Source organism: Syngnathus acus, chromosome 2, assembly GCF_901709675.1.
Source record: "Syngnathus acus chromosome 2, fSynAcu1.2, whole genome shotgun sequence".
Taxonomy (NCBI): Eukaryota; Metazoa; Chordata; class Actinopteri; order Syngnathiformes; family Syngnathidae; genus Syngnathus; species Syngnathus acus.
The window spans coordinates 10,700,850-10,726,139 of record NC_051088.1 but is presented as its reverse complement, the minus strand read 5'-3'; the positions used below and the strand labels follow the sequence as shown (position 1 = coordinate 10,726,139).

General features: G+C 41.8%; 2 protein-coding genes across 2 annotated transcripts in view; one reads left to right on the top strand and one right to left on the bottom strand.

Annotated features, from left to right (window-relative positions):
* The window catches only part of plxna2 (plexin A2), a 139,233-nt gene extending 128,532 nt beyond the window's left edge, over positions 1–10,701 (top strand). Inside the window, 7 exon segments of the mRNA XM_037245834.1 lie at positions 41–144; positions 3,317–3,416; positions 5,053–5,243; positions 5,437–5,606; positions 5,715–5,927; positions 6,124–6,274; positions 7,177–10,701. Of these exon segments, the coding sequence (XP_037101729.1) occupies positions 41–144; positions 3,317–3,416; positions 5,053–5,243; positions 5,437–5,606; positions 5,715–5,927; positions 6,124–6,274; positions 7,177–7,272 (1,025 nt within the window). The 3' untranslated portion in view covers positions 7,273–10,701.
* A 9,761-nt stretch (positions 10,702–20,462) lies between these two features.
* pofut1 (protein O-fucosyltransferase 1) lies at positions 20,463–24,922 on the bottom strand. The gene is made up of 7 exons (XM_037273283.1): positions 24,741–24,922; positions 24,464–24,585; positions 23,951–24,133; positions 22,794–22,906; positions 22,206–22,398; positions 21,724–21,966; positions 20,463–21,516 (listed from the first exon to the last, which is right to left on the bottom strand). Exons 1-7 carry the CDS (start codon positions 24,877–24,879, stop codon positions 21,223–21,225), a joined length of 1,287 nt encoding a protein of 428 aa, XP_037129178.1. The 5' UTR covers positions 24,880–24,922; the 3' UTR covers positions 20,463–21,222.
* Positions 24,923–25,290: the final 368 nt, after the last annotated feature.

Genomic DNA, 25,290 nt, shown 5'->3' with positions numbered 1-25,290 from the left:
TGCTTGACTCAAAGGCAAATGGTGTCTGTTGTGTCATCAGAGTGGCGCCAGGGACGGATGGCTCGCGTGGTGCTGCAGGACGAAGACATCACCACCAAGATAGAAAGTGACTGGAAGCGACTGAACACGCTCTTGCACTACCAGGTCAGTGCTAGCTCTCGTAGCACAATACTTGCAGAACCTTCAGCTCTCCGCTGCTCATTCCACTAAAACATCCCCATTTGAAAAAAGACACAAGTAGATGCATCTATACAGTTCTTTAATGCTATTTCACACATGGAAACAAGTCCCTTAGCTGATTTTAGCTGAATTGGCATCGGTAACTCCAACATCCACCCGCCCATGTTTTTTAAGACAAACCTTTCTGCAAATACTCTTGAATTGTGTCCAAATTGACTCGTATGTGCAGCAGTAGTTGTAATTATTACACGGTCATGACATGAGAAATGTCTAGTGTCCATTTGCCATGTTTTTTTTTCTTTTTTTCATCCACGTTAAAACCAGCGGTGTTGAATGAGCTTTCTTCCTTCTCCCTCTGGATGGTTCCCTGCAGAGCTTTAATCCTTGATGAAGCCCTGCAGCTTTATTGTTTCCACAGCATAATAGCCCCTGTGTTGTGCTCTTCTTTTATTTATTGCGTTCGCCCCATTGGTTCGAAAGGACCGGCCGTTAATGCTGTGCTGGTTGCTATGCGTTTGTATCATCCCCGCATGGCGACAGCTCAACTGATTTTAGCGAGGAGTATAATGAAGCAAAGTGCTAAAAAAATAGGTATGTTTTAAAAGCAACTTGGGGACACAGAATGAGTACCACTTTGAGTATTTGCTAACGCTCTCCTTCTCCCCAAACTGAGGTATTAAAATTCATATCGCACCATCCCGGGAAGCCCCCCCTACCTCCTTCCTCCCGCTGGCTATTGGTTTACATAACCTGGATTTGCACACCTTCCCAGATGCTTCACACCCACAGTAAAAGCATAAATGCATATATTTGCATTGAGCTCAAAATCTTAGTGAACTGCGTTGAACTGCACATGCTCATGGACAAACAGTCGTGGCTTGTGGGATTTTACAATTGTCAATTCAGTCTAATTTACATTCATTTTATATGAGGTTCATATAGTTTAGCATACAGACGAGAGTGTATTTTCCCACTGCGAGATCATTATTTTGAAAAAACAAATCTCTATATCAATTAAACATCAAGTTATTTGTTTAATGAAAAGAAATATGGAAGAAAAGCACTGAAATGCTGAGGCCTGAGGGTTTGAGCTATCTTAACCTTCAAATGCACAAATCAAGTGTGACAAATAGTTATTTTAGAGAAATATGGACTTTTGAAAGCAGCGTATCGACTGTCTGTAAAGCAGATAAGAAAGTTGTTGGAGGCAGATGTATCACACACTAACTTTTTTAGCCTGGGGAGCATCTCTGATTTCACTTTAGATCTGTTTAGATTGCACATGTAGTCTGAATGGTGTTACAACTTAAAATAATAATTGAATAACAATCATTTAGCAATCTGTACATTTTATCCTTTAAAGGACTAAAAAAACCAAATTACTGTTGTAAAAAGCACATACATAACTTCTTGAATCCTAACGATTGCCTCCAAATAACTTAAGAATCCTGCTTCCTCCATTTTCTTTTGTTTTTATCCAATCATTAAATTAAAAAAAATCTACAATAGAATATATAACCAATGTATTCTTATTTTATGACAAAGCCTCTGCTTTTTAGTTAAAACCTTAAAATTTTTAAAGCACCAAACCTTACTCGTTGGACTGATTTACTCTACAATTTTTTTGTTATACACTTAACATTGGCTGGGGGTGCCAACTGTTGCTGCCGACCTCTAGAAGTACACGTCCATGAGGGACAGATCTGGTCCAGGGTTGAGGGTCTGCTTAGGGAATGAAAGATAAATACCAACAGCTCCGCGCTAGCCACTCAGTCTAATGGAAGGTGTTATCGCAGACGGGCCCCACAGCCTCCTAACGCACCTGCCTGCTATCGCACCCACGCCGGATTATACCCCTGAAGGAACGAATGTGCACGCCTTCAATCATTTCCTCTATCACAAGGACCCATCTCTGCCGCTGCCTCTGTGTCAGGAAAGCATTGGCAGAGATGGAGCAAGCGCTCTCGGCGGACGGCGACATACAAGCTATTTCACACCTCTCACAGGGAACTCATCACTAGAATAATAGCACGGGAGGTCCATGCCGTCGGTTTATTAGAGCGCAGGACGAAAGGAGGCGAAAGCAAGAGGTCTGGTAGACAAATAAGAAGGACTTGCAATGATAGAGACTGAAAAGTCAAGGCATGTATGTTGTGAAGGGAGCAGGTTTTCATTTCCCCTCAAGAAAGTTAAGGATTCCTCCTGAGAAACAGATACAGGTTTGTGGATTTCTACTATCTGGCTGATAGGTTTGGATAAGTATTTTTGTAACATTACATTGTTCAAATCCAATTATATCCTTTCTTGTGGCCAAGTGAGAAGAAAAACCTATGGAATTACATAGAAACAGATCCAAATCGATATGTGAGCATGCGTTTGAAAATCACATATGAACATATGTGCCAGCCAGGCAGAAGACACAAAACAGGCTTATACTGTCATTGTGGGCTATTTTATTTTCCTATCTCAAACAACAACACCCCCACTGTAAAAACCATGAGTGCAGCTAAAGTTTAGAGGCGTTTACAAAATACATCAAGTGTTTGCTTTTGCTGTTCTCGACACTTAAATGGCCACTGTGAAGCTGTTTGCCCCGTTTTAGGCTGGTGTGCATGTTTCTGAGGTTCAGTCATAACAAACACGGCAATATTGGATATGGGTCCCTTGAAACTAAATGCAAAGCCAATTTGTTGGCCCTATGAAAGGCATTAAGACCTATGAACAAAGAAATCCTCGAAACAGATGCCAAAATATCTTAAGTCTTCCCAGGATGAAAAATAAAAACTAGATTATTTGTCAGTTTACTTCTCCCAGAGCGATGTAATATCTCAGTTCCATAGCTTACGTCACATCTTTATTGCTGCAGTCATGTCAAATGCCAACAGACATGATGTTTGGATTCTTCATGCAAGCCTTATGTTATGTCTTCTATACTTGTATAGTTTTACAGAATTAAACCTCTGAGGGTATTATTAAATGATGGGCTCTCCTTACAGGCTATCCTTGACACTGAAGGCAAGCTGCAGATGTTAATTGAATTTGAAATTGGAGACTTCTGTACGAGTGAATGCAACTATGCAATTTTGAGCCACATGAAGGGTCGAGCATGTGATGATATTTGTGTTTGCCCAAGCAGGTGTCGGACCGTTGTGTGGTGGCTTTGGTGCCGAAACAGACATCGTCGTACAACATCCCGCACTCAGCCAGCATATCGCGCTCGTCCATCAGTAGATACGGTGAGTCACCAGACCAGATGATGGTCTCGCTAGATATCGCTGCAATCCGTTCCGGATGAGCCCTTCTTACCTGTTGTCACCCTTGGCACCCACATTTTCCTATTCAAAACACAGCACTACATCATTTGAGAAATGTTGATGTCTCATGTGACATCATGTATGACGGTGACATTTCTGTGCAATTTAAATTGTCTCCCCTTAAAATGTTTCATAATCAGCTATTGGGACTGATTAAACCAAACGCACTCAAGTTGCTTGCATTTCCTCTGTTGTTGTTGTTGTTGGACGGGCACCCGCATCCATCACCAGCCTACAAAGCTACACCTTGTCACTCCTTGATGGATTTGTACGCATTTACATTTGACACACAGCGCCTTGACTTGATTTATACCAACACGGCCCTCTTTCATTTGTCAAAACTTAGTTCCAAACCATCCAGGTGTGAGTCTGCTATAATACAATTCAGCAGGCTGAATGTCCTTGAAAAGATGGAGGACAAAAAAAGAAGTGGTGTGTAGCTGGATTAAGATTTCAAACCCACCACAAGCATCATTCTAGGCTGGGTCCCTTTGGGGGCGAGATGTTGCCTGGTCATATTTAAACACTTTGTGTGGCTGTATGGCTCGCGAAAACGGGCTTTGCAGCTCATCTGGGCCTTTGAAGCTAGGTGAAAGAGATCCTCACTGAGATCCTCGCTGCGTGCGATGCTCAGATCCCAAATCTCTGGGGATCCCAGTGCCGAGAGACTCTTGCTAATTAGCGACTGGGAAAGTGATGTGTTATCGCCAAGGAGCAAGGAGGCAGCAGTGTGAGAACCGAGTTGACGTGCTGAGGGACAATGGGGCCTTTGGGTGCTTAGCAACATTTTTCGATGCCATGATACGAGTGTGACATCATTTTCTTCTCCCACTGTGGAAGAAAGGAAGTACAGTAATGGGCTGGGTTTTTAAGACGAGCCCATTTCTACATTGTTCACTTACTGAATCTGGCACTATTTAATCGTCAGTGAGTTATAGCGCTAGCTTGTAGCCTACTTCCTGTTGAATGGAGCCAAACACAGGATGAACAATCAGGCTCTTCAGATTCGGTTGTTATTTATGCCATTGTGACTCAAATGGCACAAAGTAAAAGAAAATTTCTACGCAATGGCTTATTCCTTGGCCCATGCACCAATGCAAATCTGTTCAGTAGTTTTTAACATAGCCTTAAGGGCAAACGTGATGTAGGGCTTCGAGTGGTTTCCTCTCATGAAGGTAGTGAAATAAAATGAGCAATACAAAGAGTCCTAACTCGCTGTAGTGACCCATAAAAGAAGTTGGGAATACTGCCATCCAGGAAATCAAGTTCCATGCCAAGTCATCACATTATATGGTGTTAGGGTGGTGCTCACTGATAATCTGTAAACCCTAACATATGGGGAATAGGCTTCAAATGTATAATATCTCAAAATATTAGAAGATGTCTCGTAGGGTGAATTAGCGTTATCGGCAATCATGCATTTTTAGTGACCAGCGAAGCACTGATGTGATGTCTACGTGCTAAGATGATCAAAAGTGCACAGTTCTCTTGCTCTGTCTTGAAGACCAATTTGGTTTTGAGATCAGTTAAACCCATTTTGTTCCAATCTTTCAAACAGATTCTTCATTCCGTTACACTGGCAGTCCAGACAGCCTCCGGTCTCGTGCTCCCATGATCACACCGGATCTAGAAAGCGGCGTCAAGGTGTGGCACTTGGTGAAGAACCATGAGCATGGAGACCAAAAGGAAGGAGACAGAGGGAGCAAGATGGTTTCTGAAATCTACTTGACCAGGCTACTCGCCACCAAAGTAGGCACTGGAAATATTCTAACCTTTTCTTTACCTTGTGTTTGTGCCATCGAGAGTAAAATAGGATAAGATGATGATACAATTTTAAAATGAAAGGCAAATGGTAGAAATGTATCTCAAGTTTTGCTTTTGACTGAATGAATGCAAAGAAACAAATCAATCAATCATCATTCCGCTCTAATGTTCCCCACAGGGAACGCTACAAAAATTTGTCGACGACCTGTTCGAGACATTGTTCAGTACGGTTCACCGAGGTAGCACGTTGCCGCTGGCCATCAAGTACATGTTCGACTTCCTGGACGAACAGGCTGACAAGCACGGCATATATGACACGGATGTACGCCACACGTGGAAGAGCAACTGGTAAGAGCCGATTGCGGACAGCAAAACTCATCTTTTGTATTCTGAAATGAGATCACGGGCAAAGAGCAGCCGTCGCCCTTACTCATTCCCTTTGTCTCCGTCCTGCAGCCTTCCGCTGCGTTTCTGGGTGAACGTGATCAAGAACCCGCAGTTTGTGTTTGACATCCATAAGAGCAGCATCACGGACGCCTGCCTGTCCGTGGTCGCTCAGACATTTATGGATTCTTGCTCCACTTCTGAGCACCGCCTGGGCAAAGACTCCCCTTCCAATAAGCTGCTCTACGCAAAAGATATCCCCAATTACAAGTGCTGGGTAGAGAGGTAAGCTAGTTAAAGGCTTCTTGGTTACATCAAACCTTGCTTGTCTTTGTTGGCCTGTACGTCGCCCAGTCTGTCATCGTGCGTGACGACACATGAAATGCACTCTTTCATGTTAACGCCTCTGAAAGTGTCACCTTAAAAGATCATTTACAGTTCACATCGTTGGTCGCGAGTGATGATAAATGGCGTCCCGCAGGTACTACGCCGACATCAACCGGCTGCCAGCCATCAGCGACCAAGACATGAACGCCTACTTGGCGGAACAGGCCAGGTTGCACTCCAGCGAGTTCAACATGCTGAGCGCCTTGAATGAGATCTACTCTTATATCAGCAAGTACAGCGAAGAGGTAAGTGCTCGCCTCTAACACGTACGTACAGTACACATAGGTTTGATAACAGTTCTCCATCAAAGTTATCAAAACAATATTCAAAAGGTGGTGTTAATGGGTTAAAGTTTCCTTATGAAGATATTTTTAACTACCCGACTTAGCATGCTTATTACAACATTTTCAATTCTTTTCATTGGTCCGTGCTAAATGGAGATTACGTTTACAACATTTTTCAAAAAACTCAAGGAAGAAACATCACAGTTTGGAGATGAATTATCTGTGTCTCTGTGACTCAATGTGCCTTTGCGGATTAACAACTACACAACATAATGTGGATACAAAGCAGGATGCACACACACACACAGACACACACGTACATGAGATGACAGGCAGCATAAAAGGAAGGAAAGAGAAAAGGGGCATTTATGGGGACGTTCTCTGCTTCTAATGTCAACCCCTCCTTTGGGAGTCTGACCTTTACGTTGGAACTCCGCACTGCTCTATCTCGCTCTCCTTTCTCATATGCCGCCTCTCTTTGCGTCCATTATCTAGTCGGCTTGCCCCTTTGCTCCCAATGAATCGCTTAATTGCACCTTTTGCAGCTTCTGAGCAACACGTTCAAACATACTAGTTAGTTCACTGCAAGATTGAGACAATATTGGGCATGGCCAATGCTACTTTTTTCCAGAACAATATACCAATATGAGTCCTCAGCTTTTGAGTATTTACCATACTGTATCTATGTATGAATAAAATGATCACTACTCACTCCTCCCTGCTTTGTTCTTCCACCCTTTCCCCTGAATGTTGCCATCACCCTGATTGGTTCTTTTCTTACATTTCTGAATAGCAGAAAACTGTGTTTTTATTTTGTGACAATTCTTCTGACCTGGGTATGTTTCCTTTTCGTTTCTGGACAGATCACCGCAGCATTGGAACAGGACGACCACGCCAGGAAGCAGAGGTTGGCCTACAAGGTAGAGCAGCTCATCGCCGCCATGTCCCTCGAGAGCTGAGGGTAGACTGAGGACCGATGTCGTCTCGACCACTCGTGCAATACGGACGTACGCTTGCTTTAGTTTGTGTCCCGGACTCCGTCCTTCATGGCACATGGCCCTTGAACTCTGAGGATCTAGCCTGGAAAGGGATGTCAGCAAAGAAGGCCACAACAGGACTTATTTATTTATTGGTGTCGTCTCCTGGGACATTGTCCCAATGGAACTTGTGTGCGTGTGTGTGTTTGTTTGTTTATGTGTGCGGTTGAGTGTGCAGGAGAAAAGTGGTCGAGAGCTCATGCTGGACTGCTGCATTCAGATTTTATTTTTATACTCTGACTTTTAAATATGATCAGTTACCATTCGAATCACCACCTAGGCTCCCCTAAATTTCAGAGTTGGTCTCACACTCTTCTCCGGATGCAAGAGTCACGTGACTAAGAAGGTGTACAGGACACCAAGAGCAAAGGGAGGAAGGGTACAGGCGGCATGCATCTGTAAATGTAGCAGTGTGATAGGGCCAATGTGAATGAATGTAGAGATTTGTTTTTTTTTCTGGAGGTTGATGGATGTTTTATTTTTGGAGCTCTTAATGTTTCCATCCAACAGCTTCCCAAACCTTCAGTTGTTCCTTAAGCATCACTGCTCATACCGAGCCAAAATCCTCCATTTTGCATCCTATTTTCATATCGTGCTCTGTTTGCATGCAGTCCCACATCACATATGTCAGCTGCTCAAGCAATCGATCCAAGTGCCAACACATTGACCTGGCCGCCGCCATCTTTGCACTGGCAGCAAGAAGCCAAGATGTGTGGGTCTTGTTTGACCAAGTGCCAAATGACTTGCTCAAAAATCGGTTAATGCTTTACAAGTGGAACTTCAAGCCCGATGAGGTTTGATAGAGGAGAAATGTGGCATGCTAAAGGTACGAAACAAGACATCAAACAAAGTAGATCATCATGAAATCGGAGCATCAGACTCATTCTGTTGAATTATTCCGGATAGTCACATGACAACAGTGAGTTTCCATTCTGCTAAAACGATTCTGCCATATTTACACCATATATTGTCCAAAATTCTTTCCAAAGCCTCATATTAATTATTTTAAAACATCTCTGATGACCTCAAGATCACTCGCCTTACACTGCATGGCCAACAGCAGAATCCCGGGTCTTCCTTTGGCCCAATTCTGAGTCTATCCACCAATGTCGTACCAGCTGCTAGCTAGTGCTAAGATAACCTAGGTATTTTTTTAATTTCATCTCCCCTGCTAGGTCAGCAGGAGAGGTCAACAGCGAGTAAACAGTGATACACTGCCTAGCTGGGCTTTATTGACTTACTTCTTAGCAGCTGAATTTAGTGCTCGTTTGAACGCAGCAGGCTTTCACACACCAAGTGCACTGCCCACTGTTAGTAACCTTCACAAGTTCCACCATTTCCTATGGTCTGGAGTGGGGGCATGAAGGTAACGAGAGGGTTGGAAGGCGGAGGGCTATTCTGGTTCGGTGTCAGTTTTAAATGGAAAATTGGCTTCTTTATTCGAGTCACCACCAATTTGTGCACAGACCTTTATCCGAGTCACTTTGACAAAGATGACCCGTCTGTGCAACTGGTTACATGAACTGCCCGTTATGTTGGAGTGTCGGAAGAACAGATCTTCAGTTGGATCTTGACTGCATTTGACTGGCAATTCGTGCCTTGTACTGACAATTTGATGTTCTGGACTCCACTGAATAGGATTGGCTCATAGCTTAACAGGCTTGGTACATCTAAGTCAACTAATGTTCATTTCCTTGGCATCAAGGCATTCTATAGGAACCGGACATAGGCCAGATATTTATGAAGCTGTCACGTGCAACACACGAACTGCTCTATCTAAACTTAATTGACAGTTAATTCAGTGGGAATCCATCCAATCATGGCCAATATTTAAATAGGAAAAAGAACATTGGAAAAAAAATTTCCTGGAAAAAGTTCAATCCATAAAAGTTCCACCTTGCAAATTAAATGGCTAAATTAATTTGCCAACCTTTATTGAGCCAAGGCACATATTTTACAAAAGTAAAATGAACATTTATGGCACACGTCCCACACTGAAATAACGATGATCTCGTCTCAATTTACTCACAGATTTAGTTCCTTAGTGTGAAATCTGGGCATGTCTAGTTAATCACAAATCTATTATTCTATTTTATGAATGGCTACTCCTACTATCTCATGAAAGCGCACTTAATTGTTCTGCCTGTCACTGTTCATTGCTTGCATAGATATAGATGAACATGGATACAATTAATAGAAGTTCACATTATTTATAATAATTAAAGAATAATTATGTGACCAATTAATTAGATAATTTCCCATGGCGCATCTGATCATCTCTCACGGCAGCCTTATGTTCCACAGTTGTTTGCAATCACTGATTTAAAGCATTTAATTTTAGATTCAAGGAGAAAAAATACATTTAAAGCTTGACAACAGTAGTCTGGTGTTATGGCGGCATGCGTTTCCTCATGACACGTCATGACATTGCGGGTGAAAGGTGGCCTTAGATATCCTCCCGCTCCATTTTTTTTCGATATCATAAATCCTCTACAAAGCAAAGGTGAAGAAGTGTATGGGCCAGCTCTGGCAGACGTTGCCCAGCTCGTTGTTTGAAGGGAGGCATCAGGGAATGATGATGGGGAAGGAGGGGATGGATGGGCGGGAGACCCCCCCCACCCTCTTCAAATTCTCGCTCCTGCTTTGAAGCCGTTCTTTGATCCGACTTGCTGGTGCTGTGCCGGAAATGGAGAGCCAAGAGGTGAAAGGAATTCTGGGCGAGGTGATGACTATGGCGCTGTGGCCTTGTCCCGCCACTCGGGGCGCACAAGGGAACGTGGCAAGATTGCTTCTCTGCTGCGTCAGTTCAAATACTCCTATCTTTACTTCCATTGCAAATATATTCAGCAAACTGAGGTTCACAAAATAATTACAAACGGTGACGTGAGAATAATGTTGCCGGCATACTACCAGCTATCCATCATAGCTGATTAGGTTTCATATATATTTTTGTATTTATTTGGATGTATTTATTTGTAAAAATAAAAGGAACCTTGTACATTAATAAATAGTCACCCTAATGTAAATACTCTATCCTCTTGGCTTGATGGTATTAAATGTTCCCAATTATTAGATGTCAATTTCTGACAAAATGTCAAAAACCTGCATGCTAACATTTTTGTTTTGTTTTTTCGTCACACTTTTTCTTGCAAGTCTTTTTAATGTCTTTTCGCTACATTCTCTGCTGTACTATGAAGAAAAGCCTACGCTAACTCTTATATTGCAGTAAAACTGTAGCACTACCATTACTAATATTGCAAAAAGTGTACCGGATCAAATGCGCTTAACCTATCAACAATACTGCATATATTTGTATAAATGGGTGTCTTAAAAGGGAAGCCAAGCCCCCCCCCCCTCAAAAAAAAAAAAGTTCTCCACTATCCCTACAATATCACAGGGCCCTAGTGCTCAGGTAGCAACCGTAACAGCTCACCTGGGTTTCTGGGTTTGGTCATGTGATGTCCGCAAACTGAGCCCTTAGGCACTGTGATGCCTTTTTCAGGCGACAGCAACTTGCAGTCCAAGGCAAAATGGCCACTCACATTTTTTGGGGTCAAAATACAGAAAAGCTTGGAGCACTCCTAACATCTATTGAACTTTTATCACTGGTCAAAAGGCAGTTTTATTCCATTTAAATTATCCACAGGTTACCCAGCCTGCCTGAAACAGTTTCAAAAATCGGAAATTTACTTGGTTGGTTGAATGGTGGGCAGGACCTACACAGACCAAACTGTATATAGGAGCAGTAAAAATATCATTTATCCATAAGAAAAACAGTATCGCTCAGTAAAGTTATCCATTTCCAAAGGTTTTTCTATTTTGTTTTTAAATGCACCACTTTCATACTGCTAATTGCATGACCTTTGAAATTGGCTTCTACGTGCAGAAATGTGCCCATTCATAGCACGTACCCACAATACGTTTCTTTGATCAAAGTCTTCCCAAACTCAGCATAGATGATTCATATCCTCCTCATACCTCACATTGCTTGTACGGAGTAATGCTTTTTATCATTTGAAACAGGACCTAATTGCCTTCTCATGTTCCAAGGGATGAAATGTTGGTCTGAATGCATTGCGAGGCCTCATCCTCCTGAGATTGTAGGCTGCAAGTGTTTTAATTATACTTTTAGTTTGGATCGCTGCCCCATCTGCGCCTCCTGAAAACCCACAAAATAAAAATAAAAAAATCCAGTTAAATGCACTTCTTCGCTCAGAGATTTCTTTTTTGTAATTAATCAATGATAGCTTGTTTCCTCGCTCAAATTCGATCCATGCTACACTGAAAAGCTGAGAATGTTTTTTTTTTGCTTGTTTGTTTTATTCTTCCCTTTTGGGTGCTCACGTGAGATCTGGATTGTCGCTTCACAACTCCACCTGGAGCTGTTTGCTAAGAGAAAAATAAATGCTTTGCACTTTTTTTGTTCTTTTCTGGATTTGTAGAAGGGCTGATGTTATGCTTTTGGCTAGCCCCTGTCATTCCGTCCACCTAAAAACACATTTCCTCCGCAGTTTTTGGATAGAACTAGTAGTACTCCCAAGTAAAGAACAATTACCCTTTCATTTGACACACCTTGTAAAGAAAAAAAACATCTTTGTAGACACTGGAGTTCTGTACAAAACTAATTACTGGCAATGATAATAATGGCTGTCTGTCCTTGTTATTTTATAAAGTTCTTGTGAAAATTGTAAGAAAATTAAGGTATTTAAAAACAGTTGTTCTCTTGTTTTGTTTAACTTGCTTTGTTTGGTTTTATTCTAATATATTATTGTGTACCTATTGTAAATATGAAGCACACCTATTTTGCAAGCCAAGGATTCACTTTATACCATTGTTATATATGAATAAACTTTGCTGGTTAAAAAGTGCATCTTTTGTTTTATTTGTTTATTTATCTCACAGCTGTCGATTTATTTATTTATTTATTTATTTATTTATTTATTTATTTATTTATTAAACTAATTGGCTTACATGCAACGCTTGGACACCATTCAGTCTAAGACAGGAAACAGCACTGGTAATGACCAAGTTCATTATTTGGTTGTTGTTCCTGAAAAGGCACCAGAATGTAGTTTGTACTTTGCCCCCCAAGTGAAATTTGAATGATATTTGAATGCCATCCTTAATATTTAAAATGCAATAATTGAAAATACAACTATAAAAATACATACATACATACATACATACATACATACATACATACATACATACATACATACATACATACATACATACATACATGTTTTTTTCAGTGAACGAATCACTTTAGGAAGTGATTCGTTCCTTTTTCAGTTCATGACTTCAACCAGTAGGTGTCGGTAATGCGCATTGAAGCTAGTGCCAACTCGCCGTAAAACAAAACGAAGAAGAAAATGACGTAACTTCCCGTATACGAACGAGTCGTGAATTGCATTTCCCGTTCACCAACGAACGAATCAGTGAGTGATTCGCATTTCCAGTTCATCGCGAGAACGGATCAGTGAGGGAACGGAATCCTGACTTTCCCGTTCGCGAACGAACGAGTTAATGGGTGAACTGGCTTCCCGTGCATCAACGGATCAGTCAGTGAACGTGTTGCGTCTCCCCCCTGGCGTGAACTATGTAAGCCAGAATGTAGATTTACGATTTGCCAAGGAAAGAAAGAACCACTTGGGAGTTTAAGATCAGGGGATGCTTTGAGAATAATTGTCAATTTTTGTCTATGTGAAGCCCTTTGAGACTGCTTGTGATTTAGGGCTATACAAATAAACTTGGCTTGACCTGACCACTCACTGAAACACCACTTCTTTTATGCGCGTTTTCTCCAAGTTATTGCATGAAGGGATGCCCCGTTATGCAAAAACGGGGAGATTATGCTTCTCTTTGGGTAATCTTTATTTCATAACACTTAAAATAATGTGTATGCATGTATACGCCGAAATATTGTTATCCAATATATCGACTGCAATTTCACATTAGATTGCTGGTTTGAAATTTATTTGTATTATTATTATTATTATTATTTTTAATAAACATTAAAACCTGTTAAAACTTGTCTGGTGTTTTATTCCTTGTTTTTATTTTTTTGGGCATGAAAACAAAAATCTGACATTTGGTTAACTGCTTTACATGACAATATGTATGTGTTTTACGTTGTGTAATATGTGTTGGTGTCCCCCAAAATAAAGAGCATGTAGTCAAATACACATTCTTGACACATACAAAAAATGCATAAAGTACACCTGAAAATGGTGGTGTACCTAATGGAGTGTCCGTGTGACGTCACAGATCAACCAGCCAATCAGGAGGTGGGGGTGAGGGCGGGTGTGGCACTTTTCACTTTCAGTTCAGCTTTGGCCATGATTTTTCCCTAATAAAGTGGCCTGTTATTAGGTACACCTAAAAATGGCGGCGTACCTAATGGAGTGTCCGTGTGACATCACAGATCAAACAGCCAATCAGAAAGTGGGGGTGAGGGCGGGTGTGGCACTTTTCACTTAAACCAGGGGTGTCGACCTCCAGTCCTCGAGGGGCCGCGTTCCAATATGTTTTCCAAGTTACCCTCGTTAAACGCACCTGCGTGAAAAGTTTTAGCTCCTGCGGAACGTGAAAGGGGCTAAAACTTTTCACGCAGGTGCACTTAACGAGGGAATCTTGGAAAACATGTTGGAATGCGGCCCAGAGGAGTAGAGCTTGACACCTGTGACCTTTGACCATGATATTTCCCTAATAAAGTGGCCTGTTATTAGGTACACCTAAAAATGGCGGCGTACCTAATGGAGTGTCCGTGTGACATCACAGATCAAACAGCCAATCAGAAAGTGGGGGTGAGGGCGGGTGTGGCACTTTTCACTTAAACCAGGGGTGTCGACCTCCAGTCCTCGAGGGGCCGCGTTCCAATATGTTTTCCAAGTTACCCTCGTTAAACGCACCTGCGTGAAAAGTTTTAGCTCCTGCGGAACGTGAAAGGGGCTAAAACTTTTCACGCAGGTGCACTTAACGAGGGAATCTTGGAAAACATGTTGGAATGCGGCCCAGAGGACTAGAGCTTGACACCTGTGACCTTTGACCATGATATTTCCCTAATAAAGTGGCCTGTTATTAGGTACACCTAAAAATGGCGGCGTACCTAATGGAGTGTCCGTGTGACATCACAGATCAAACAGCCAATCAGAAAGTGGGGGTGAGGGCGGGTGTGGCACTTTTCACTTAAACCAGGGGTGTCGACCTCCAGTCCTCGAGGGGCCGCGTTCCAATATGTTTTCCAAGTTACCCTCGTTAAACGCACCTGCGTGAAAAGTTTTAGCTCCTGCGGAACGTGAAAGGGGCTAAAACTTTTCACGCAGGTGCACTTAACGAGGGAATCTTGGAAAACATGTTGGAATGCGGCCCAGAGGACTAGAGCTTGACACCTGTGACCTTTGACCATGATATTTCCCTAATAAAGTGGCCTGTTATTAGGTACACTTGAAAATGGCGGTGTACCTAATGGAGTGTCCGTGTGATTCCCTCGTTAAGCGCACCTGCGTGAAAAGTTTTAGCTCCTGCAGAACGTGAAAGTGACCAAAAACTTTTCACGCAGGTGCGCTTAACGAGGGTCACTTGGAAAACATGTTGGAACGCGGCCCCGAGGACTAGAGCTTGACACCTGTGACCTTTGACCATGATATTTCCCTAATAAAGTGGCCTGTTATTAGGTACACTTGAAAATGGCGGTGTACCTAATGGAGTGTCCGTGTGATTCCCTCGTTAAGCGCACCTGCGTGAAAAGTTTTAGCTCCTGCAGAACGTGAAAGTGACCAAAAACTTTTCACGCAGGTGCGCTTAACGAGGGTAACTTGAAAAACATATTGGAAGGACTAGAGCTTGACACCCGTGACCTTTGACCTCATGGACACTACAATAGGTACACTACACGAGGTAAAAAAAAAAAGAATAAATAAGAAAGTGTAGTGAACGATTCGGTGAACGATTCTTTTGAACAAATATTTTGAGTGAATCGATTCTAGAGATTCAGTTCATTTAAAATAACTGGAATGCACATCACTAGTACAAAACAGTGCAGGCGACCAGGGGCTACTAGGTCGAAATAGCCCATTGGTTAATGACACGGGCTCTTGCTCGGAAAGAACTTGGTTCGAACCCAGGTGTGAGATATACCAATATGTGCTTTTATTGTGCAATTAACCTTTTATTTATTTATTCTTTTTTTTTTTACCTCGTGTAGTGTACCTATTGAAGTGTCCATGAGGTGTACCTACACATATTGTCATATAAAGCAGTTAACCAAATGGCTGATTTTTATATTTTAATTGGCGAATATAAAACAAGGAATAAAACACCAGACAAGTTTTAACATAAATGTTTATTAAAAAAATATAATATTAAAAGTAAATTTCAAACCAGCAATCCAATGTGAAATTGCAGTAGATATATTGGATAACAATATTTAGGCGTATATATGCATACACGTAATTTAAAAACTACTATAAGTGTTACAAAATCAAGATTACCCAAAGAGAAGCATAATCTCCCCGTTGTTGCATAACGGCGCATCCCTTCATGCACTAAAGTTAGCCGTTAGCTTGGAGAAAACGCGCATAAAAGAAGTGGTGTTTCAGTGAGTGGTTCTTTCTTTTCTTGGCAAATCGTAAATCTACATTCTGGTTTACATAGTTCACGCCAGGAGGGAGACGCAACACGTTCACTGACTGATCCGTTGACGCACGGGAAGGAAGGCAGTTGACCCATTGACTCGTTCGCGAACGTCAGGATTGGTTCCCTCACTGATCCGTTCTCGCGATGAACTGTAAATGCAAATCACTCACTCACTGACTCGTTTACTCACAGATTCGTGAACGGGAAGTTACGTCATTTTCTTCTTCGTTTTGTTTTACGGCGAGGTGGCACCAGCTTCAATGCGCATCACCTACTGGTTGAAGTCATATGAACTGAAAAAAGAACGAATCACTTTAGGAAGTGATTCGTTCACTCTCGTTCACTGAAAGAAATTCGTTCTTTTAAACGAATCGTTCACTCACGAGCCAACACTATAATAATAGTTGTGTGTTATTGAAGTTAAAAAAAACAGATCAGTGTGTGTGGGGGGGGACGATTCCTTGAACGATTCGTTTGAACGAATCCTTTGAGTGAACTAGTTCTAAAGGTTCCGTTCACTTAAAGGAACTGGAATGCACATCACAAGCTTCCTCAGTCATGAACCTCACCGCGCGTCACTGATACATACATACATACATACAGACAGACAGACAGACAGACAGACAGACAGACAGACAGACATACATACATACATACATACATACATACATACATACATACATACATACATACATACATATGTATAGACATACGTACATATGTATAGACAGACATAGATGGGAATCTACCTAATAAAATACCAGACATGTAGCTTGTCAACCCTATGTATTCTAGTATATCTTGATTTCTTTTCTCCCGCTTCTCTTATATTTCCACAAGGGGAGGTGGGGGGTCTAATCCCCTTTTGCTTCTAATCCTGTACCACTGAGACCATTTGAAATCCATGGGGGATTTAACACCCTGTAATGCCTTTACAAGCAGTCACTTGCATAAGGATGACATTCCTGTTCCCATTTATTCTTGGTTGGATACTCAGGCTGGATTACGGAGCAAATTTCAAATTAATTATGTTGGCTTGGTGGGAACACCAAGTTTGATTTCCATCTATCCAATTTCTACAGTGCTTATCCTCATTACGGTCACGGGTGAGTTGGAGCCTATCCCAGTTCACTGTGAGTGAGAAGTACGGAACACCCAGGACTGGTTCTCAATCAATTGCATGCTCCATAAAGACAAATATTTATATTTACATATATGCTATAGTGATTTGTTTTGCAAGTGAAAAAAGAAGTAAACCAAACTAAAATCAATAAACTTCCTTAATTCCTACAAGTGGTGAAGTTGGAGTCTCTCTGCTTTGAATGGAAGTCTGCTTTCTCTCCTTGGTAACAACTTGGAGCCGCTGACGTCAGCAGCAACATCACAAAATCCTGTGACAGTAAGCGGTGCTGGCGGCATTCATTAAATGTTTCCATAATGCATACAAGCGGACAGAAACTTTTCCTCTGACATTTGCTGACAGCGATTTGTGCTCTGCTGAGCTCCACTGACCTTTCAGCGGGCAAGCGTGACAATCGCCGTCTCGCTTGCTCGCTCGGACTCGTTCCGACGACCTGTTATGCAAATGAGTCAGATTGACTGATGGCCTCCTAGTGTTCCTGTCACCTAACTTAAGACAGAGAGTCGGGTGGTTGGAGAAGTACAGTTCTATTTAGTCTTGTAACAAAGTCAAATACTTATCTGTGCTTTTTTGTGAATTTGTATTTCTGCTACAATACATTGTGGAGGCCAATTTTACTCCATCACACTTCCCTTAATCATCTTAGTTACTTGTTATGAATCAGTCTTTGCCGTTTGAACGTTTGAACCACAAAACACAAAGAGCAAGAGAGGCCCTGTCCGTCCAGAGCGAGGCATGCAAATTACCCATGCAGAGCGCTGACAAGATGAAAGTACCTGCCGCTGACTCTGCTGCTCACACAACACCGCCTGCCAGAAGCAGAAAACGACCAAAACAACTACAATGGAGAACTTTGTTGTCGTGGTAATGAGAATCACGTGACACAACCACGGGTGTTCACAGAAATACTGAATGAAGTTTCTCTCATGGCCACCTCTCAAAAATTCCCCATGTTTTCTGAAAAAGCATATGTTAAATTAGTTTTCATTAATCCTAGTCAAAATGTTAACGTTTTTTGATTATGATGGGTTGGTTTCGGCATATGGCCAGCAAGATGGCCGGGTGAACGTGTGCTAGGTAACTTTGGTCATTAGCAAACACCTACTGAACACCACTGAAATGAAATAAATCTAAGAAAAAGTCTCCCCCAAAAAAAAATCATTTCTAAACACTCACTTTTTAAAGATACTTTCACTTCCAAAACTTAAGTACATTTGATATTTTAACGTCACTTTTGATACTGAAACTGATAGATGTTTACATTGACAAAAGTTATCCATCCATCCATTATCTGTACCGCTTGTTCTCACGGGGGTCGCGGGCATGCTGGAGCCTATCCCAGCAGTCATCGGGCAGTAGGCGGGGATCATCCTGAATCGGTTGCCAGCCAATCACAGAGCACACAGAGACAAAACTCCGCACTCGCACTTAGGAGTGCTCAATCAGCCTGTTCTGGGAATGTGGGAGGAAACCTGAGTGCATAGGGAGAACATGCAAACTCCACATGGGGAGAGCCAGATGTGGTATTGAACACACACCCTCTGACCTGTGAGTCTGATGTGCTAACCAGTGACCACCGTGCCACCTACAAAATGTATCCATTTTTGCTTAATTACTCCTGAACACGTTATTTGTTGAGCATGAATAATGTTGATATCAAGAGTAACACTTTTTGCAACATTTTTGTTTAGTGGCGTGTTAGGAGATTATTCAAATGTTAAACAAATGCCTGAGCTCAATAAAGGTTGGGAAACACAAATCTTGTGTGTGTGCACACCAAAACCCACGACCTTCTGCTTTCAGAGCGCAGGTGAGCAATCCTCCTGGCAAATTTCCCAAGATGAATCCCTCATTTGCATATGCAGATGTTAATTACCGGCAGGCCAATCAGCAGGATGCCGTGACAGCTTGAGCATCACACGCTGCTCTTCTAAGCACCCCAGATGCCCACCCTCACAAGTCGTCATTTGCACACTTAGTCCCCCGTCTGACAATAAAAGATAATCACCTCCCATTTCCTTCATGGCTCATTCCCTCCTGCTCGCCGTTGTCTGATTCTCCACGCTGAGCTCTTATCTGCAGGGGCATGGCGGGACAGGGCGGCCATGTTATGTGACACGCCACCTGCCACAAACTCACCAGAGGGGGCAAAGTCATTCCCTGTCACATCCACAGGGGTTACAGAAAGAATATAGGATATATTCTTATAGGAAAGATATATCATCCACGTGTGCTGAATGTGAAATGACTGTCAGGGACTGAAAGCAAACCTTTTTTATTAAATTGTTAAAACATGTCAAACTAAGGTATTTGTGTCACTTGACCGTGTGGCATCACACTCAGCCAATTGTTCTTTTTAATACCTGTAAAAAAGGGCCGGTGCTCATTTATACTGGTCAGGTGGGCAATTAATTACTATGAAATTATTGTGTATTTTAGAAATAAACCTAGAAAGGGAACTAAAAAGAATCAAGGAAGGACAGAAGAAATCAATTAAGAGGACATTCAGAAAAAAATTAATTAGACAGACAGACAGACACACAGACAGACACACAGACCCACAGACAGACAGACACACAGACAGACAGACAAATGCTTAATTGGGGTATCACTGCTGTCTTCTACATTGTATTTTCTTTCTAGGGTCGATGCCTTTCATTTGCCACGCAAGTTCACGCAAAGCACTTGCTATGTTTTGGTCCGTGTATCCACGGCAACGCCCCGCCTACCCGCAACTTCTTGACGCTCCCTTGCTTCCATTGTCCAGGTATGCTGTCTGCCTGGGATGAAAGGGGCTCGCTGTGGGCGCACTTCTTTGAGAATTATTTAAGCCTTGAGTTTGTAGGGGATAAATATTTGATGTGGAGTTCCCCAGCGTCTCCAGACGAGCCCACAGCAAGACTTCAGACAGCGGCGGCTATAGTGTGGCCAATACTAAATAAATAAATCAATATGTAATCAAATCTAGCAATCCAAAACATAGATATGATGGTATGAAATTTTGTGCTGATTGAAATTAGGATCCTGAAGGTGGTATGAAGAAATAATAGTTTAAACACATACACGCTCGCACACACGCGCACGCACCTCGCGCGCGCGCAAGCACGCACACACGAACGAAACGTCTGAGCTTAGGCCGCCATCTAGTGGCCTTATATGTACTATGGTTGTTACGTATTTATTTCTTACAGTATTTCTACATGCATCTCAATACATAAGCATAGCGTGGGAAAGTCCATTTAAAACGTTAACATTATTTATTAAATAGGAATTGATTGTAAAACGTTCAGGCCGGTTGTGTGCGTGTGTGCTAAATTAACACCTTTTTGATAGCGTCGACCACAACTGAGCTTTATTATTTATATATTATTTTTTCTTAAGTCAGAATTGACTGGATCTCATTAACAGCTTGTGCAGGTATATTGAAATACTACTTTGTGCATTTCAAACATCCCAAATGTTTGAAAGGGATAAAACAAAGACTATTATTGTACAATGTGTCACTTCTTTAAGAAATGACAAGACATGATCTTCAGAACCAAGTCGAATAGACAAATCCAATACTTGAATCAGATCAATGGATCTTGAAGCTCTGCCATATGTAGTCAATTACAAGAGGCCAAATTGGATTGCTGATGTCCATATATCGGCATGCTTGTGTGCATGGTTGCTATGGCAACAACAAAGACGACAAAGCGGCATTAACTAGTCTTTATGGTTTATTGGAAAGTCCTAACTAATCTTTGCTGCAGCATATGCCTCCTTGTCGCCTCTGCGCATCATCTCTCATATGAAAGCATTCAATATGACACATAGTGTACATGACCGCAAACGGTGCTTAACTCCTTCATCACTGTGTCAGATACAAACTGATACAAAATTCAGTTTTAATTGTTTTGCTAATTCTAGCTCCTTCGCTCCATCTTTAGAGTTCTATATGGCATTACACTAAAACATGTTAGCCACTAAAAATAGCCGCACCATTGGCATCACTTTGTCTTTAACGTCTGTTGTGGCCGTTTGCAGAAATTTCCACTTGTTTCGTGGCTATTTGTAGTAGTGTTTTCTCTTTTTAGTTATCTCAGCCACTGTACTTAGTTCACCTCTTTACTGCAGCTGGAGGACGGAGGTGATTCGGGATTTCCGCAATATTGTTCGTCCAAGCTGTGTTGCCGTACCATCTCTGAGGTAGTTTGAGCGCCGGTGCAGACTGGTTCACCACCGGGTTGGTCCATGCCAAAAAAGGAGGAGGGGAGGTTGTGCATGTCCCTTTCTCTCTTGACAAAGGCAGTAAAGGATGAGACGCAGTTCCCAATAAAGTGGTCCGCTTGGGCTAAAATGTACAGGTCCAGTTGGGGAGAATCAGGTTGCAGGCTCACCACTTTAACCTGCAGCGAGAAAACAACATTTTCCAACTATCCCTCGGCATCGGTTTTAAATTGTGGGAGAAAAAACGCCTTATATGCCTCTTTTCGAGAGGAATTCAGAATTCAGGAATTTGAACATTATCAGCTACTTTCTAACATTTTAAAATAGTTACAATGCGACGGACAAGCCAGGAGCAATTTGAGTGACTTGTCATACAGTTTCATCACCTTGCCCTTAAAGAGCTTCTCAATGTCACCGCTGTGGGACTCCGAATCAGTGGCGATGTAGACGGAGCGAGCCGAGGTCTTTTCCACCCACAGCTTGACGGCCCTGCGAATCTCGGCCAGGTCAGGCAGGCACATGGTGGTGGTGAGGGGAAGCGCCGTCTGTCGCTTGTAGCCCACGCACTGAGGCGAGGCCATGAAATGAGGCCCGGCATCGCCGCTCTTCAGCAATTTGCAGGCGTTTTGCTTTAAGAAAGAATACAGCAGGATGGTGGAATGACAAAAGGCATGGTTGATACATGAAAAATTCTCACATACAAAATTATCCTTAACAACCTGAACGAAATATGCCTGGCCGTGTGTAAACAAAGGCTGAGTATGAGAAGATGAACTAGATGGCACAACTCTCAACTTATTTTTTTAAAAGGACACTGAATCGATTTTGTTTGATGCTCGTGGGAGGCTCATGTCTAACCACATCTCACCCAGTCACTGCCAATCCTCAAGTGAACACCAACATAGGGCCGAGTCAGGAGGGCAGCGATGTGCTCCTGTCCCTCTGCCGCCATCTTGTCTGACCACACTACGAAACGTTGCAGGCTAACGTGCTCCTCCACCACCGGGAACTGGGCAGGAGCTCCGGGCAGGGCCAGGACCGGGTGCTCGTTGGCTGGGAACCTGGCGGTTGTATCGGAATGTTTACAAACTCAGTCGAAAACGCACGTGGAGCTTCCTCATATATAGTTTAAGTTAAAAAAAAAAATCTTTATCATAAATTAACAGAAAACTAAAGCAAATAACACGGGATGAACATTTCACTAATTTTCATGCTCGACGATGAGGAAAATAAAAATTTAAAATAAAAGATTATAAGATTTATATAAAAAAAAAATAAAAGATTGTTTTACAAGTATACACTGTGGAAGATTTGCTTATTAAAGAAGGCATAGCTCAACTTCATCCTTGTCCTTCAATCTTGCTGAATACATGCGAGCTGCAGTCAAGTCACTCACTCACTTTTGCCCCAACCAAAAAAAAAATTCTAAAAGTCAAATAAAAAAAGTCGTACTCACTTCTTCATCCACTGCTGCTGGTGGTAAGCACTGAAAGAAATCCCGCTAAATAACACCGACTCGTCAAATTCCACGCCGACATAATCCCAGAACTGGCCAAATGGATTCCCATCCTGAAAAGACCAGAACCATCCACACAAATCAGAGCAGTCATTCACAACAACTATGCCTCGGCACCTTACCCAATTTCACCTCATCCAAAAACTATTATTTATTTATTATTGATGGGTTTGTTGTTGTTTTTGTACTATGGCTGCCAGCAAGCCCAACAATGAAATGTTCTACTTGATGGCAGAAGGTACATAGCTGTGTATCCACCTGTTACCATCCATACAACACAAGTCATGGTACACAAACACACATATAAATGTGGTTTTCTTTCTTGCTCAGTTAGGGAACATTACAGCACAGCAAGAATATAATACTTAACAAAAACTAACTGAATATAACTCAAACTAATCTTAAAATGATAGTTAATTGATGAGACAAAAACAACTTTAAAAATGGAAACTAACTAAAACTACAATTTATGTTTATAAAACACAATAGTTATAGCAAAAATGCCCTTCGATTTCGTCTACGTCAATATCAGATGAGTTTTTAGGGTTTGGTTTATAATGTATTTATTTTGGTATTGTGTGGAAAAAGGAAGGTCAAATATTTCTTTGAGAACAGTTGTTGTCTTTATTCGACAATATTCTGACTTTTGTCTTGCACTCGGCCAATACAACATATTAAAATACTAAAACTACTAAAATCGAACAACTAGTTCGAAAACTACCGAAATAAAAACCAACTACGTACAATGAAAAATACCAAACTGGTAGCTTGTTGCCACTAGAGGGAAGCGTTTGATACCATTTCACAGAATGCCATATTTACGCCAAAATCTATAGTTCTTCTGAGTGGGGAACAAGACTCTTCACTTAGGATTCAATTGATGTTCATCACAACTCAAGATAACCTCATGAGAAAAAAAAACAACTTGAGTTGGACGCAAATGTGTGGTGTATGTTTTTGTCATCTCAATTGCACATGATCGTCATGTGTTATCGCTCACATATAAAAACTCTTTTAAGGGTTGGGGTTATTTATGTTTAAGTGTGTACCATGCTACTCTTTACCCTTCCTCCCACACACTCACACATCCACTGTACCTTCATGGGACAAGATCGTTTATCTGCACTCCGCTGAGCCGCTGCCTCAAAGCAGTAGGCTTTCCTCTGTCCTCTGGGCCAGTGTTTGTCAGCCAGTTCCTTCATGAAGACCTCCAAAGCCACCACGCGATGATAGGCCGACAGGGCCTCGAGTTTGAAGAACTCACTATAGGGTACATGGACCTGAATGAATAGTCGAGAAAAATCACAGATCATAAACCTCATGACATTATGCACAGGGAGGATTTAAAACAACTTTATACTGGGATGACCCAAGTAGATGGCCCGGAGCCCAAGTAAGTAAAATTTATATGGCCTTTTAAAAGATAGGCTCGAGGACATTCTTCAACTGTTCTTGAATGTCAATGCACCGCAAAGGTTATTAAACAAAGCAAGTAAAAATCCCAATTGCGGGCGATAGACAATGATTCCAGGGGGAACAAGTCCATTTCTTGTTTTTTTCATGTTGCCTTTTGAGTGGAATGGCCATAGGGCAATGAGAGACAAACTTACATTGGTGGCAGGCGGTCTGTGGTGGCGATAAACGATCCACGGGGGGACTGCCAGGGTTCGGTTTAACATCTTGGCAAAAGCCAGAGAACCCAGGAAGTGGTCTGCCTGGTTCCCAAAGCGACCTGAACACAGGAACACCTTTCAATGTTTGTGGCGTGTTTTGGTTTTCTCTTCGCTGAACGTGATCTTATGCACGGTGGAGCTACAATGAACGATTTCGTACAACGAATATGGTTTCTGGTTATAATAAATGCCTTGGGAAAAAAGTGTTTATTACCCATGCACGGACAGTACAACACATATCCATTATCGTCCCACTTCAGTTCTTTGGCGGTGGTCCGATAAGTTTGTTGCAAGATTGAACAAAGAAAACAAGTCAGCGTGAAAGCGTGAGACGGTAGACCCCACACCGCCATCGTAATTCATAACATATCCCAGAATGCAGTGCGCACACTTTTCCTTCTTCGTTTATTGGCGTGAAGACGATTAAAGCATGTGCTTCCACCTACAGGACAGAAAGCATACTGCTGGTTCTGTTGTAAATTCAATTCACAATAAAACCCTGGCAAACATGTTTTGCATATTTTGCCTTTTTGCGATGTATTCAGGTTTATGCAACCTTTATTATCATTTTACCAATTATTTATTAAAACTTTGATTTAAATATCAATTATTTTAGTTATTTATTCTGAATTTTAATCAAATAATACAATACAATTTCTATATTACATGTATATGAATGAATTACATTTCAGAAAACAGTTATATATCATTTGACTTGAAAGCATTTGAATGCAATCCGTGACAATCCAGTGTTGAAACTATTT

Excerpts from the sequence above, each read along its gene's own strand:
- pofut1 (XM_037273283.1), bottom strand. The coding sequence starts at position 24,879 with ATGGCGGTGTGGGGTCTACCGTCTCACGCTTTCACGCTGACTTGTTTT. Across the intron at positions 22,907-23,950 it reads AACGATCTTGTCCCATGAAG|GATGGGAATCCATTTGGCCA; the intron begins GTACAGTGGATG and ends TGGTCTTTTCAG. Across the intron at positions 21,517-21,723 it reads AGAAGCTCTTTAAGGGCAAG|GTTAAAGTGGTGAGCCTGCA; the intron begins GTGATGAAACTG and ends TTCTCGCTGCAG.